General features: G+C 44.7%; 1 protein-coding gene across 3 annotated transcripts in view; it reads right to left on the bottom strand.

Annotated features, from left to right (window-relative positions):
* Positions 1 to 16,723, bottom strand: part of TANGO2 (transport and golgi organization 2 homolog) — a gene marked incomplete at its 5' end in the record, with an annotated part of 94,663 nt that overhangs the window by 59,468 nt on the left and 18,472 nt on the right. For 2 of the 3 annotated variants that reach the window (XM_081842836.1, XM_081842838.1), the window contains one exon: positions 175 to 297. In XM_081842836.1, coding sequence (XP_081698962.1) covers positions 175 to 297 — 123 coding nt within the window. Of the gene's footprint in view, positions 1 to 174; positions 298 to 12,724; positions 12,851 to 16,723 lie in introns of those variants that run through there. The other variant, XM_081842837.1, reaches the window with a different exon arrangement.

The raw sequence follows: 16,723 nt of genomic DNA, 5'->3' as shown, positions 1-16,723 counted from the left end.
TCTTTACGGCATTGGTTTTCCATTTAGGAGACAAATAGGAGGTTAGATTAAGGTCACAAACAGCACAGCAAAGCCAGCACAGCGAGCAATCCCATGAATAGTGTTACATATCCCAGCAGCTATGGCAGCAAAACATTTAGATAAGAGACTAATATAACCAGAGTTGAAAATTACCTGTATGCATTTTTGGAAACAGGTCGCGGGTCAAACTTAAAGAACAGAATGCACATGAGTAACTGAGGGGGAGAAGTTGTGCTTCTTCCGGAGAGGGTCAGTGAAGGGTCATACTGCAGCAGCCTGCAAATGAAACATATGCAATGAAGGACCAATTCGACTTGGAAATTTACAAAGAGACAGCCCTCGGTTCTCAGCTGGAGTTCAGAGTTCCCACTGTTCTCATTAGCAGTGCTCCTTTCTGAAATTAAGAGGGCTGCGGAGGTGCATATCTTTTCCCGTCTTAGTGACTCGTGTATAAACATGCCTCTGAAAAGACGGGTCTTTGGCACTGCCTAGGTTTAAAATGGGAATTTAAAGTTCAGAGGAGGAAAGCTTGCAGACGGTTACTATTTTGGGGTGGGATGCAATCCCATACAGGCAAATTCCAGTCACACAATTGTAGTTGACTGGGAGGTCTGGTGCAACAAACCTGTCCTCCCCCCCCAAAAAATTGGGCTTTTTAAAATAAGTGAGGGCAGGGCAAAATGCACCCAGAGGTAAGGCTTGCTTTGGTGCAACACCATCTAACCTCCTCGCAAACCAATCAGAACAAATGCTCAATAGGCGTCTGCAATGTACTGATACACCTAAAAGCAACTAGACGCAAAGGCTTGGTTTAGACCAGATTTCTCTAACCTGGTGCCTTCTGGTTCTTTCCAAAAACAGTCATTATTCCTGGCCATTGGCCATGCTGGCCGGGGCTAATGGGAGTCGCAAGCCCAAAGCAGGGGGAAAGCACCAGAATTGTGGAAGGCTGGATTAATTAATCATCCAAGTTGTATTTTGGAACCTTGTGTTCACGCACTCTTTTGTCCACTGGCATGTTCCAAATCCCTCCCCCTTTTCCAATTTTGTTCAAGCCATGGTTTACTTCCAAACCGAAACGGAAAACTCAGATCAAGCCACGGTTTCCAATTCTGCCCTAGAGAAAAAGGATAGCTTGCCCGATTCAAGCGTCTTGACAAACTGCATCTCTTGAAACTACGAAGAATGGGAGCAAATCACCTTGTGCAAAGAGGAATGGGAGCCTGAGGTTCATTCTGGCTCCTCCGAACCATGGAGGACCAGGCAGCTGTACCAGTTGGGAATGCTGGGAGTTGTAGTCTAAAACCCCAGACTGTGGAATGCTCTCCCCAGAGAGGCTTGTCTGGCACCATCACTACATGTTTTTAGACGCCAGGGTAAAACATTCCTCTTTACCCAGGCCTATGGCTATTAAATAATCTATGACCTGTGAAAGTGTGGGGGACTATTATGATGATGATTATTATTTTACTATTAGGCTGTCTGCCATTATGTTTTTTATTATGTTTCTTTCACTGATGTTCCGTAATGTGTTTTCTTAATGTTGTACAATGCCCAGGGATCTTCTGATAAAGAGTGGTATATAAATTGAATAAATAAACAAAACATCTGGAGGACATCAGGTTGATGAAACATAGGGGTATGTGAGAGCACAAGAGGAGGAGGCCATAGCCCAGTGGTAAGGGACACGCTTTGCATACAGACAAACTATATAGGTTCAACACCTGGCATTTCCATTTTAAGAGGATAAGATATAAGACAGTGGTTGCCAATGTGCCATCTGGAGGCCCAATGATGCCCTTGAGGTCTTCCTCACCTGCGAAGCTTTTGTGCCCCTCCCCCTCCCCCAACCTGTTACCTTTTTCTCCCTTGAGAAGCACACAGAATGGCCCAGGACTAATAATAATAATAATAATAATATCTTTATTGTCATTGTACAACCTGTGTACAATGAAATTAAACGAGCCTCACTCCCCAACACTCAATCTCTTATCAAACAACATACCACCTTGCAAGTCTATTTCGCTATGCTATTTTCCGTTCAACAGCCTAACAGCCCACGGACAGAAGCTATTTTTTAGCCTGTTGGTACAGCTGATTATACTTCTATATCTCCTGCCCGAGGGTACAAGATTAAAGAGGTGATGGCCGGGGTGTGAGTCATCGCTGAGCATTTTTCTCACTCTCCTAAAGCAACAATCCCAAGGGACAGCCCATGATATCATGTGCTGTATTCACTACCCTCTGTAGAGACTTTCTGTCCATGGCTGTCAGGCCAACATACCACACTGTGATACAATATGAAAGGACACTTTCTATTGTGGACTGGTAAAAGGTTGTTGTTTAACATTATTCTTTCGCAAGACCCTGAGGAAATGGAGTCTCTGTTGGGCCTTTCTGACCACCTGAGTTATGTGGAAAATGACTGTTGTTGGAAAAAAAATTGAAGATACGATATTGAGATGTACAAGTTTTGATGGACTTGTTGAACAAAAGGTATTGTTCCTGTACTCAAGAGTCGATGCCAGGCCAAGACAGAAGGAAGAAGCCTCCGCCAAAGAAGAAGATTGGCAAAATAAACTTTTGAACTATGCAGGATAAATTAGATAACTTGAAACCCAAGAAAGGACTTCGAATTTTAAAAAGGGGGTAAATATTTAATGCATATCCTTTGAGCTTTGTGTACAGATTTTTACACTAGTATAACTTTTAAATGTCACTTGTATTAAGATGAAGAAGGTTTAAAATTGGATCATGAAGAATACTTATAAGGTTTTATGGACGTGCATGAATAAGTATTAAACAATCAAACCAAGAGGGGGAGGGGAGGAAAGTCAAGCAAAATTTACTTATGATTTTTTTCTGTTTTTATTTTACTTCAATTTTTAATTTTTAATTTTAAAAAGATTGCTGTTGTTATTTTTCATTCTTTTATGCCATTTTTGGAAAATCAATAAATTGTTATAAAAAAAAGGAAAAAAGAGCACACGGAATCAAAGGAGGAAGTTACTAGGGTGATACTCTATCTCACTTCCTCTTTCAGCTCTATGTGCTTGTCAAGGGTCAGATTCAATCTGACTTTTACCCAGATCCCTTGGTGTGTGTGTGTGGGGGGGGAGTATGTGTGCATGTGTGTTTCTGCACTCTTTCTCTCACTTTCTTGAGGGGAGGGGGCAGTTTGATGAAGGGGAGGAGGGAAGTGAGGTGGTGGCATCCACAACACTTGCTCAAAAATCCAGATGTGTCCATGGGTATAAAAAGGTTGCCGACCCCTGCAATAAGGTGACGGGGAAGATCATCTCCCCAAGACCATACAGAACTGCTGCTGCAAGGGCAAAGCAGACAAAATATGGGGCTTAATGGACAAATCGTCTGACCTGGTTTAAGGCAGAATGCTATTTGCTTCGTGTGCATTTCCTAACACAAAATCCCTACATTTGCAGCCTGCTTAAAGATTTCAGCCACATTTGGATGGCTCGAAAAACATTCTTTTACCTTTTCAAATATTTTCTAGAAAGTCCCACTTTGGGGACCGTGTCTGGTAATGAAACCGCAATGTAGCCTTACTCCCGCCCCCCCCCCCCCGCACTGAAAACGGTGATTACAATGGCAGTAGCTGAACTCCCAAATGTTTCACTGCTACAGACAGCCTGCATGTATTAAGGGTTTTCCAGAATGTGGAGATGGCGGTACAGCAGAAAGGCAGATCAATACCTGAACTCTATAACGGCGCTGAATAATTAACTTAACCTTGCCCCAGTGAGTGATGACCAAGGGGTTTTTATTGAAAACAAATTAAATTATTTTTTATGAGCCCAGGAACATTGTTCAAGATAAAGTGATCTTTTCTCATTTCCACGCTACGCTCTGCTTCTAATTCAAGCCCTACATTTCACAGTACCTCGCCAAACCCTCCCACAATATTCCACATTCTTAATTCCAACAGAAGGAAGCCATTTTCTGCAGCATTTCACACTGGGTCCCCCCCCCCCCCGCTTCCTTTTTTGCTCTTTACCACTAAAAACAGAGTTGCATGTGCAGTGTTCATATGAAATCTTAAAACTAATTCAAGCCTGCCAAACCAGCAGCTTGCTGCTGTCAAGCCACAGAACACCTCAATACTGATAGAAGTCCACTACCCACTGTCAAGGTTCCATAATGTTCAATTGCCAAAAATTTGATTTTGTTCAACAATATTTACATACCGCTTAATCAAGAAAAACTTCTAAGGAGGTTTACATAAAACAAAACATTCATTTGGATCCTGAACGCCTTGCGAGTTGAACATTTTGGCTCCCGAGCGCTGCAAACCCAGAAGTGTGTGTTCCGGTTTGTGAATGTTCTTTGGAATCCGAATATCCGAATATCCGATGCAGCTTCTGATTGGCTGCAGGAGCTCCTGCAGCCAATCGGAAGCCGCACCTTGGTTTCCGAACGTTTTGGAAGTCGAACGGACTTCCGGAACAGATTCCGTTCGACTTCCGAGTTACCACTGTAAAACCAAACACTGAGAACAAAACATAAAAAATATATGAAGTCAGCTTCCCTCTGTCGTATTTCTAATCTAGTCATTATTGGGCCACCAAAATGATCAAGGGGATTGGAGCAGCTCCTCTATGAGGAAAGGCTGCAACATTTGGGACTTGTAAGTTTACAGAAAAGATGAGCAAGAGGTGCTATGATGGAAGGCATAAAATTATGCACAGCGTGGGGGAAGAGAAAATATTTCTCCCTCTCTCATGAGACTGGTACTCAAGAAAAACATCCAATGGGGCTGAATGTTGGAAGATCCAGGAGAGATAAAAAGAAAGCAATTCTTCAGGCAGCAGATACTTAAAGTATGAAACTCAAGAACAGTGATGGCATCCAACTAGGATAGCTTTAGAGGATTTTAGACAAACTGATAAAGCATAAGGCTATCAAAAAACGAAGATCATGCCACTGGTCCCATTACCTCCTGGCAAATAGAAGGGAAAGAAATGGAGGCAGTGAGAGATTTTACTGCAGACGGTGACAGCAGCCACGAAACTAAAAGACGCCTGCTTCTCGGGAGAAAAGCGATGACAAACCTAGACAGCATCTTAAAAAGCAGAGACATTACCTTGCCAACAAAGGTCTGTATAGTTACAGCTATGGTTTTCCCAGTAGTGATGTATGGAAGTGAGAGCTTTGGCTACCTCATGAGAAGAGAAGACTCCCTGGAAAAGATCCTGATGCTGGGAAAGATGCAGGGCACAAGGAGAAGGGGACGACAGAGGACGAGATGGTTGGACAGTGTTCTCGAAGCGACAAAGATGAGTCTGACCAAACTGCGGGAGGCAGTGGAAGGCAGGAGTGGCTGGCGTGCTCTGGTCCATGGGGTCACGAAGAGACGGACTCGAATAAACAACTAAACAGCAAAAGGCTATCAATGGCTACCAGCTATGATGACTATGCTCTGCCTCCACAGTCTGAGGCAGTAATGAATACCAGTTGCTAGAAAAACCATAAGAAGGGAGGGAGTTCTTGTGTTCGGGGTCCTGCTTGCAGGTTTCCCACAGGCATCTGACTGGCTGCTGTGAGCGCAGGATGCTGGGCTGGATGAGACTTTGGCCAGATTCAGAAGCTCTTCTCGTGTTCTTAAGGGCTCTTCAAGTTGCCAGGCCCCCTTCCCACTGCTTGTCTATCAGCTCCATCTGGTACACAGGCTGAGACCCTACCTACCTGCAGACTGTCTCGCATGCTCTAGTTACGCTTGGACTACTGCAATGCGCTCTACGTGGGGCTACCTTTGAAGGTGACTCAGAAACTGCAATTAATCCAGAATGTGGCAGCTAGACTGGTGACTGGAAGTGGCTGCCGAGAACACATAACACAGGTTTGAAAGACCTACATTGGCTCCCAGAACATTTCCAGGCACAATTCAAAGTGTTGGTGCTGACCTTTAAAGCCCTAAACGGCCTTGGCCCAGTATACCTGAAGGAGCAGCTCCACCCCCATCGTTCTGCTCAGACATTGAGGTCCAGCTCCGAGAGCCTTCTGGTTGTTCCCTCACTGAGAGAAGCAAAGTTACAGAGAACCAGGCAAGGGGCCTTCTCGGTAGTGGCGCCTGCCCTGTGGAACGCCCTCTCGTCAGATGTCAGGGAAATAAACAACTATCTGACTTTTAGAAGACATCTGAAGACAGCCTTGTTTAGGGAAGTTTTTAATGTTTGAAGTTTTATTCTGTTTTTAATGCTCTGTTGAAAGCTGCCCAGAGTGCCTGGGAAACCCAGCCAGATGGGTGGGGTATAAATAATAAACTCTTCTTCTTCTTCTTCTTCTCTGTTGTGAACATTCTCTGCAGCACAACCTACCCAGGACTCATGAATGACAGTTTATGCATTTCTATTTTTCTGTTTAATCATCTGGTATATTGCTTCACTTCACATTGCAACTTGTAAACAAATAATGAAATATTTTCTGCCATTAAAAAACTTAAAAACATGAAGTCATTTGCTATAAAGAGAGGATGTGAGAAATCATTTTTTATTATTATTATAATTTTAAATACAGGCTGGAAGTCTTGAGGCACTTTGCGAGAAAGTTCTCCTTTTTTGCCACTTTTAACAGCAAAAGGCACTTCTAGGCCTTGCTTCTGCCAAAATGCAGCAGATAACAAGCATCTGCAAACTACTGCCCTCTACTGTCAAGTGCCACGATTTCCTTTATCAAACAGCCTTTGAGAATACGCTGGGGAGCCATGAAGCAGAAATGCTCAACTGCTGGGTAAGGTGGCGTCAGTGTGAAAACTAAAGAGGACTTTGTTCTCTTGCTAATTGACATGTTCCAACAGAAGACAACAGTCAATGAAGCAGCCTATTCTTTCCTACTGGAAACAAAATAATCCTCATCAGAGGAGGATTTAGGGAAGAGCAACCGGTGTGGAGCCTCAGGGGTGCCGAAAATATGATTTACAACGCAGCGTGAGAGGCGGAGGGGAACCGAATTTTGGCATCACACAGGGCTCTGCTGAAATTTGAGGCCCCAATATCAGCCACTGTCCCCATTTACATGGGAGACTTGCTGGTCTCAAGGCAGAAACTGAGCCAAATCATTGGTCCATTTAGTTCAGTATTTCTACACTGATTTGCAGCGGTTTTCCAGGATTTCGGGTAGGCAGCCTTTTCCAGCCCTACCTGGAAATATACTGGGAATTTAACCCAGGTATTTCTACATGAAAAGCTGTGCTGTGCCACTGAGCTATGGCCACATCAGACCCACAACTCAATGGCCGAAATGCTGGACCTGAAGCATTTACCCCCCCCCCCCAAAAAAAAGCACTTACACTTGATCTTAGCCAATAGCTATTATTTCACAAAAAGTATCAGCTGACTCTTTAATACAGTGGAGACTTGTACTAAAGTTGAACAGAAGCTCCTCGGGCAGTTAATAAAATCAGCATAAATATCACATCATAGTAATTGGATATAGCAAATTTAAAAAACAACTAAGGACAGACAGGTCAGGAACTGCTCAGCTACTGGTAAGTCTGAAATCTGAACATTAGCATTCTAATCGGCTGAAAGCCATCTTGGGGCAAGGGGGAAGGTTTTTTTGTTTTTTTGTTTTTTTGTTTTTTTGTGTTTTTTTTTTGCGAGTCTAAAAGCTGAGTTTCTTTGGGCAAATGCCATGTGCGAGAAGGTCCTGGATCTCAGATTCACCTGCTGTGCCTTAAATGGAACAAGTTTTCCTTGAAAGATCTTAAGAGACAAGAGAAGAGGCATTTTTTAAGTGAACACCAGAATCCTGAGGATGTTAGTTAGCGTTTTGCAAGTGACAGAGGCTGTGTCCAGCCACTTTTGATTGATGGGGTCTGTGTGGAGAGGGTAACAACGTTCAGATTTTTGGGTATTGAATTACAAGAGGATCTGTCCTGGAGTGCCAACACAAGGGGGCTTGTGAAGAAGGTGCAGCAGAGACTGCACTTTTTGAGAATCCTAAGGAAAAACTATCTTCCGCAGAAACTGCTGCTTGCCTTCTATCACTGTGCCATTGAGAGCGTGCTCACTTATGGCTTATGTGTGTGGTACGGAAGCTGTACTACCCAGGACAGGATGGGGTTGTGCAGAGTTGTTAAGGCAGCAGAGAGCATTGTTGGCTGCCCCCTCTCCACCTTAGAGCAGATTTATGCCACAAGGTGCCATAGGAAGGCACTGGACATAGTAAAAGATCCATCGCATCCTGGTCACTGTCTCTTCGAGCTCCTGCCGTCAGGACGGAGATACAGGACGATGAAGACAAGAACGAGCCGTCTCAAGAACAGCTTCTTCTCCAGAGCAATCTCGGCCCTGAATGGGAAACCTGGACTTTGAAAGTCATCTAATCTTCCTTGCTGTATTATGCTGTATTGTTTTAATTAGTGTTTTTATACTTGTTCTGATTTTGAGTGGAGTGCCCTACCTGGGTGGATGGAGCAGCCAAGTAATTTCGTTGTCCCTGAGAGGGGGCAATGACAATAAAGATATTATTATTATTATTATTATTATTATTATTATTATTATTACCCACGACCACTTAATCTGGCTTCATCATGCTCCCATTGCTGGTTTTAAGCTGAGGACACAATCCATAGGATTCCTGTAGCTTCTTGAGAAATACTCCAGTCTGGTGCACTTTCCCTCAAACCAGCTTCCATCTGATTTGAAAGAGCTGCAGGTAAGCTGCGGCGTGTACATTGGACAGCCACTGGACACGCTCAAATGACAGCTTTGATGAATTGGAGTTTGGCATGTGGAAACAAATCAGGTAATGGGCATTGTGTGAAGACATCTCTGTGGCCCCTACCTGGTCCGTGCAGCGATGGCAAGACTGCAATGTGCAACACAGCAGAGGGAAATTACCTTGCCATGTTTCAAGCCCCTAAAGTGTAAATACTACACAAACAATACACACAGCACAGTATTAAATATCTGATGACTTGCCATGCAGAAAATGTGTTCACTGCATACCCCCAGCCGATGAATGACACAAGGCATGAAGCATTAAGAAAATATCTTAACAGAACGGCATTCTGCAATGTGAATACACATGGGTCTTGTTTTAGTGTTCCAAAATTAAGAACCATGGTTTCATCGCTCTCACCCCTTGGAAGCCAGCCAAGGAAGAATCCATGACAAGTCATTCCCCTGCTTCTCTCCAAACTCCTATAAACATGCATCTCGAAAAGGCATCAAAACAAAATTTACAATTCCAAAGCAAGTTACAGCCCTCTCTGGTTGAAGCATGGCATGCTGAGAGGTTAACATTTAACAGATTTCCGGAGAGATTAGCAATGTTGCAGCAAAAACAGCCAACGAGTCTTGTGGCACCTTAAAGACAAATTTACTGTGGCACAAGTTTTTGCAGACTCAATTCCACTTAAAGAGACAAAAGTTTCTTAATCATTCCACACGTGTTAATTAGTTTACCAATGCCAGGCTATCTGTGATATCTATGACTGTTTCTTCAAAATGGTTCATTGCCCCACTATAAATATTAGTAATACAATCATCTCAGCAATTGTCACCCATCTGCTACTGTAAAGGTGGCTATTTAACACACATTTAAACTCTAATAATCACTGATTTCAGTATCTCCTGGCAATTCAACTCTCACCTTACAATTTTCTGCTGTATATATCGTATTTTTCACTCTATAAGACGCACCAGACCATAAGACGCACCTAGTTTTTGGAGGAGGAAAACAAGAAAAAAATTATTCTGAATCTCAGAAGCCAGAACAACAAGAGGGATTGCTGTGCAGCCTGCATTCACTCCATAAGATGCACACACATTTCCCCTTACTTTTTAGGAGGGAAAAAATGAGTCTTATAGAGCAAAAAATACGGTACCTGCCAACTAAGATTTCACCACATGCTTCGGTCAAAGGGGGGCTCGAGTCCACAAAAACTTACGCCACAACAAATTTGTTAGCCTACTTCCGTAAGACATCTTGATTAAAATTAGCAGGAAATTCCAGAGGCCTGTATGGAACGCTCCCTCCCAACCCCAACCCCCCGCCCCAATCTCCCACCAAAGGAAGTGGATGTAACAAGTTTAAGGACAGATGTCAGATAACTATAAGAAGCAACAGCATTTCGTTGGGAACCCTGCCAGCAAATTAATTGGATTACTCAATCAAAAGAAACTGTTGACAGTTAATGGCTTGCAAAGACTCATGAGGGTTGCTTTACGGGAGATTTTCGTCTCCGTTTGCCGATTAAAATGCACTACTGAGTGGCGAAGTAAACTTCGGCAAGTAGAAGTTAATTTGGTTCCAGTATTAAAGCCAAAGCAGCTGTTTGCATCAAGCTGGTGCCTGCCGCAAGGCTCCGAGAAAAGCTGCTTGGCACAAACTGAGGATTTCAAGAGCTCAAAACAAGAGCGAGACTCTGACTCCCTGCAAAGTTTGTACTGCTGGGATACCGGAGATTGCTTTTCAGCTTTTTGGTGTTGATGCTTTCATAACCACTGGTGGTGGATCATGCAAAAGATTCTCCTGGTGGGTGTTCTTAGACCTGGACCAACACCTTCCCCAAAACCAATGGCCCACTGGAGATCCTTTGGTGTTGGGGATCCTAGATAATTGCTGGCCAGGGTAAAAGCCAACCCTGTCAGGTAGCACTGCTTCCATCCCTACTATCCCCCAACCTGAGCTAGGGCAAACTCAGATTGTTCTCTGGGTGTCCTTGGAATTCACAAAGACAAGAGCCAAATAAACCACTCACTGTCTTTTGAGCCCCAAGTCTACACTTTATTTGGCAGCACAGAACCAAGCAGCCAGGTATCAGATTCGGATACCTGGATGCAATGCTTTAAGGAGGTTATAAATACAAGCATTTATAATAGAAGACAATTAAGAAAGGACTTAAACAGCATAGACATAGCTTTGGGAATTTGAGTGCAAAATAGAAAATAACAAAGCTAGCTTGCCTCACCCTAATACAAACCATTTGAGTCGTGGACCCAGGGGCAGAGGCATCCTGTTTCACCACTCAAGGCAAAATGGGAAGTGCCACGCTGTCCTGCCGTTGCTTCTGCCACCACCGATCTGCTTCTGCCGCCACTGTATGCCCTGCCATATCCACTGCTGGCAGACAAGCTGTGCCACCCTTGGCGCCGATTTCAGGAAACATTGTGCTGATTTGGGGGGAAACCTCTTGCACTCTGCAAAATCTGGTGCCAGCTTCTCTGTCAGAGGTGGCAGGGCATCCACAGGTGTGCCACTTGGGGCAGTGGCCTCGCCCTGCCTAATGGCTGGATCAGCTCTGCACGGAGCCCACCAAACCGGCAAGCTGCATCCAGGCATACACAGGTGTTGCAATTCACAATCCTCATGCAACTGGGATCTGGCTGTGCTCACGACCTCAGAGCCTGATCGCCTGTTTGAACCCTCCTACAGTAGTCTGCATCCTTCTCACCACTTTTTAAGTTTACCTTTTTGCCCCCCAATCTTTCCCCCTTTCATTTCGTTAAATATTTGCACTGATTCAGTACTGTCCTGCCATATACAGACGGTGACCCCACCAGCAGCACGAAGGCTGCACCTGTGTGGTTCTGTTCACACACTATTCCATATCCTGACACACACAAAGACACACACACAGAGTATATTCAAATAAGTTAGCAAAGCATCCAGCAGAAAATAGATCGCATGGTGTTTGGGCACTGGGGCATATAATGATGGTTTGGCACAGAGAATGATGAATGAGGCACAACCAGCAGCCAACCAGCACAGAAGAAAGCAGACGAAAGCAGAGGAAAGGGGGTGAAGTGGAGAGGTGGGTGGGAAATTGTTCTACCCAAAGGTGTGATTTGCAACTTTATCAGGAAAGAACAGGCAGATTTCAAGAGTGGTGTTGCACAAAGTGGAGGAAGAACCCAGAAAGGAAGATCTGGTTTGGGGTGGGGAATAAAATATACATAGGAAGTTATCTTATACCAAGTCAGACCATTTGGTCCATCTAACTCAGCATTGCCTACACATTTCCTGCCATACCTGGAGAAGCTGGGGGTTAAAACCAGGCGCTCTGAGCACAAAGTGGATGCTCTAGCCCTGAGCTACCTCTAATATGAAGCTGTCTTGCATCAAGCAACACCAGCTTGCTTAAGTGCTGCTACGAGATGACCCTTCTGGCTGCAGGGGCCAGGGATTGAACCTGGGGCCTTCTACGCACAAAGCAAATGATCAACCACTCACAGAGCTACAGCTATTCCACCTCCACCCACACAAGGCAACACAATGCAGCAGGATCACCATAGGCTGATTACAAGAGCAGATGGTGAAAGGGTCACTGTGAGCAAACCCAAACTCATTTGCACTCCCACTCCCACTCTATATCTTAATCTTGGTAGCTAAAGGAAATCAAATGCAAAAATGCCTTGGTGCTGAATGAAAACAACAACAACAACTCAAGTATATGGAAGAGGATGCAGACCATAATTTTAGCTGCAGTTTTCAGCCAATCCACATCAAAGAGGAGGGGGGAAAAACAGATTTCTGTTGCCTTTCACTACAGAACTTTTGATCTGGCAGTACTCTAGCCGTTGAAAACTCTGCCCGAAGGAATAGATGGTTTAAATATTTCAGATACGCAGATAGCAGTCCAACTGAGTTTTAATAGCTAGCGGGGACACATTTCACCACTTTTTTTTTTTTATGTATTCAAAATCATTCCAGCCACATCTCTCCTTTTTTCACTTACCAATTGGGGATTCAGAAACCACAGGTCATTCGTACAGCCCTCAAGCAGTGACCCAGCCTGTTTGACTCCAAAGAGTGAAGAGAGACAGTTGCAGAGAGACAGTCAGACTCCTAGAAAGAGGAACCGGATGTCTTGTTCCCAAAGAAATCACAATTTTTGTTGACAAAAGAAAAAGCTGGCTCGAAGGATGGGGTGGGGAGAGAAAGGAAACTAGGTCAAAAGTACAAGCAGCTTTTTTACTTGTTTTGACGAATGCAGCTATTTTTTTACTCTTTATCTAAAGCAATGGAAGAAAGCATCAAAATACCAGTCTCTCTCTCTCTCTCTCTGAAGGACCATGCACACAATGGTAGTTCATATGCTTTTTTGTATGCAGAAGGATCCAACTTCAATCCCTGGTATTTTCAGGTAGGACTAGGAGGGTACCTCTACCCGAGGCCCTGGAATGCTGCTGTGATTCAGGACAGGCGATATCAGGCTTTAGATAGACCAATTGTCTGGTTTGGTATAAGACAGCTTCCTATGTTCTTCTAACATCAAGCAGATTGGTGCCTGAGCAAAGGAAGTACAGGAGAATCTCAGGTCTATTGATAAACTGCACCACTCAACATGAGGAGGCCCTCTGCCTGGTTCCCTGCAGCTTCACTTCTCACAGTGATGGAACTGCCAGAAGGCCCTCAGGGCTGGATGTGTGTCGGGCTGAACGATGGGGGTGGAGACACTCCTTCAGGTATACAGGGCTGAGGCCGTTTAGGGCTTCAAAGGTTGGCACCAACACTTTGAATTCTGCTCGGAAACGTGCCAGGAGCCAATGTAGGTCTTTCAAGACCGGTGTGATAATGGTTGCTGCGGCTGCTCCCAGTCACTAGTCTAGCTGCCGCATTCTGGATTAGTAGTAGTTTCCAAGTCAACTTCCTATGGGATGATGATAGTCGTAGTTCAAGATCACCTGGAGATCACCAGGTTGAATACTCTAGAGCTTTGCACGAGAAAATGTGAAAATCCAGAGGCAGTGCTCTGCTTGCAAGAGGGTGAGCATCTGAAGAGCACTACGCAAACTATTGTGTTACTGAAAACAGCCCTTGCATCTGTGTTCCTTCTGTTCATGGTCCCTTGGACCCAATCCATGTTTACAGTTATAAACTTGCAGCTTTCAAATTCTGGGGCTGCGGAGATGGCAATGGTGTACACAGTAACCATATTGCTCTCCAATATGTTTGCTCCCCAAGGAGCAAACACGTTCTCCAGGGCGCAGTATTTTATGAAGGGCAAAAGCCAGGCCAGAAGCTTCACAATGGCTGGCACTTATATTCCACTGCGGTGCGTAAGGGTACCAGGCGGAATGATCGTAATAGGAAGCACTTGCCTTACAGCACTAAAATAATGGATTGAATTCTTCACAGGACAAATTGCAACTTATCAAGCCCAAGTCATTACACATTCCACCGCTTGTCTTCTTTAAGAATTCATGCTGCTTTATGCAAACATACATTTTTCATAAAGCCACCATCACAACTCGCACAAAGGAAGAAAACTGTAGTCTGTTCTCAACACCAAGAATCTGTGGTGAGTATCTTTTGTTAGTTAATAGTCCCAGCACAGGTCTTTCATGTGCTTTGAACAGAGAGAGCAGCAGCCGCCAAGGACTTAATGTTTAACCAATTAGGTTATTTGAAGGCTTCGTCATCATTGCAGGCAGGTCAAAAATGCACACACTAAGAAACAGAGCAGGATTCTGAGTAAAAACAGGCAGGCAAGAGTGAAAGCTGGCAGTCTATACAGTCATATCTCGGAAGTTGAATGGAATCCATTCTGGAAGTTGTTTGACTTCCAAAACATTCAGAAACCAAGGCACAGCTTCCAATTGGATGCAGGAAGCCCCTGGAGCCAATCAGAAGCCATGGAACCCACGTCGGACGTTCCTGATCAAAAGAACGTTCGCAAACTGGAATACTCACTTCCGGGTTTGCGGCATTTGGGAGCCAAAACGTTTGACTCGCAAGGTGTTCAACTTCCGAGGTATAGCTACATATTTAAAGGTGAATTTTAAAACACTTTTTTTTTTACAGTTTACATGTGCCATGTATAGGGATGGGCGTATCTCTCAAATCTGGGTTCTTTCAGTTTCTAGTTGTTCCTCTTTTAAATTCAGTTTCCGCATTAGCTTGTGAACCATTTTCCCCCACCCCCACCCCGTCCTCACAAAAATTCATCGGCATTTTTATCCGATTTTACCTTGATATTCACAAGTTTATATGCAATTTTGCCTAATATACATTTTTTCACAGCAATTTTCCCGAATATAATGCATTTCTGTATATGACTTTCACTAATACATGCCTCTTCATGTATACCGTATTTTTCCGTCCCATAGGACGCTCCGTCCCATAGGACGCACCTAGTTTTTTGGGGGGGAAATAAAGGAAAATTTTTTTTCCTTTATTTCCCCCCAAAACCAGGTCGGGGAAACCGAACCAGGTCAAGGAACAGCGGGATGGCGGCGCTGCGCCTCCCTGCTGTCCGCCGAGCTTGTGGGGCTGGTCGATGTCTGCCCGGCGCCGGGGCACTCTGCTTCAGGGTGCCCTGCACGCCGGGCGGCAGGCTGCTATCCGCACCGTGGGGAGCCCTGCGGGGAACTCCTGCAGGGCTCCCCACGCTGCGGATGTCTGTCCGGCGCGCGGGGCACTCTGCTTCAGGGCGCCCTGCGCGCCTGGCGGCAGGCTGCTATCCGCAGCGTGGGGAGCCCTGCGGGGAACTCCTGCAGGGCTCCCCACGCTGCGGATGTCTGCCCGGTGCGAGGCGTGCTCTGCTTCAGGGCGCCCATCGCGCCGGGCGGCAGGCTGCTATCCGCAGCCTAGACAGCCCTGCGGGAACAGGGCTGTCTAGGCTGCAGATGTCTTCCTGAAGCCTGGAGAGCGAGAGGGGTCGGTGCGCACCAACCCCTCTCGTTCTCCAAGCTTCAGCGAAAGCCTGCATTCGCCCCATAGGACGCACCCAGATTTCCCCTTCATTTTTGGAGGGGAAAAAGTGTGTCCTATAGGGCGAAAAATACGGTACTTTACCTTAATATATGCATTTTTACACACATTACTTGGCTGGATGACTTCATTGCAAAATTTGGAGAAGTGCAAATTTCTAAAGATGCCAATGCATCTTTGGAAAGTGTGAAATAGGTATTTTCACCATTAAATGTGAGCTGAATATAATTTATTCCCCCTCCCTAGTTATGTGTGTGCCATATTCAACACACAGAAGCACACAAATGAGAAGGATGCAAACACATGGTCCTACTGTCACAGCATATATCCAAAATGCACAGGCCTTGACAGTCCATCAGCAAACTAGCCTTCGAGCAATTAGCTAAAGTCTTTTCGGGCATCTCGAACTGCAGCAGAGAAACAAGCAATATCGACGTAGACTGACAACCTGTTACCAGGGTCAGGGGCTTGCAGTCCTGCAGGTGTCACTGGACTCCCATCATGTCAGGCAAGCATAGCCAACGGTCAGGGATGATTGGAGATGTAGTTCACAAACACCTGGAGGGCCCTGGATTCCCCACCACTGCTCTATTAGTTTACCGGAGTGTCTAGATCCTGATCATTACTGCCTTTTACCCCCTTATAATTTGATATGGAACGGCGTCATCTCACTCACCTCTGCAAGCCGCTGCAATTTGCTGAATATTACTACAAACCTCTAAAGTCATTATTAATGAAGCTCCCTCTACAGCAGTAGCTACAGAGAGACCAGAGTAGAATGAGATATAAATCATAAAGTGATGGGCACATTAAAGCTGACATTTCCAATATTTTGCCTGTCTCACATCGCTGCTTCTCGTTATCACCCTTTGTTCCATATTTTATTTATTCTATGTGATTAACTTTATATGGATCTGTTAAAAACATGACAGCTTAACATTGTTATAATAATTGAAATCTATTTCAGAGCCTTGATTTGCCAGTTTGTTGTTCAACAACAACAAATACTCACTTAGCGGCC

The sequence above is a fragment of the Podarcis erhardii genome (genome assembly GCF_964252035.2).
Source record: "Podarcis erhardii genome assembly, chromosome: 15".
NCBI lineage: Eukaryota > Metazoa > Chordata > Lepidosauria > Squamata > Lacertidae > Podarcis > Podarcis erhardii.
The sequence above is the reverse complement of the archived record's forward strand: the minus strand, read 5'-3'. Positions and strand labels throughout refer to the sequence as shown.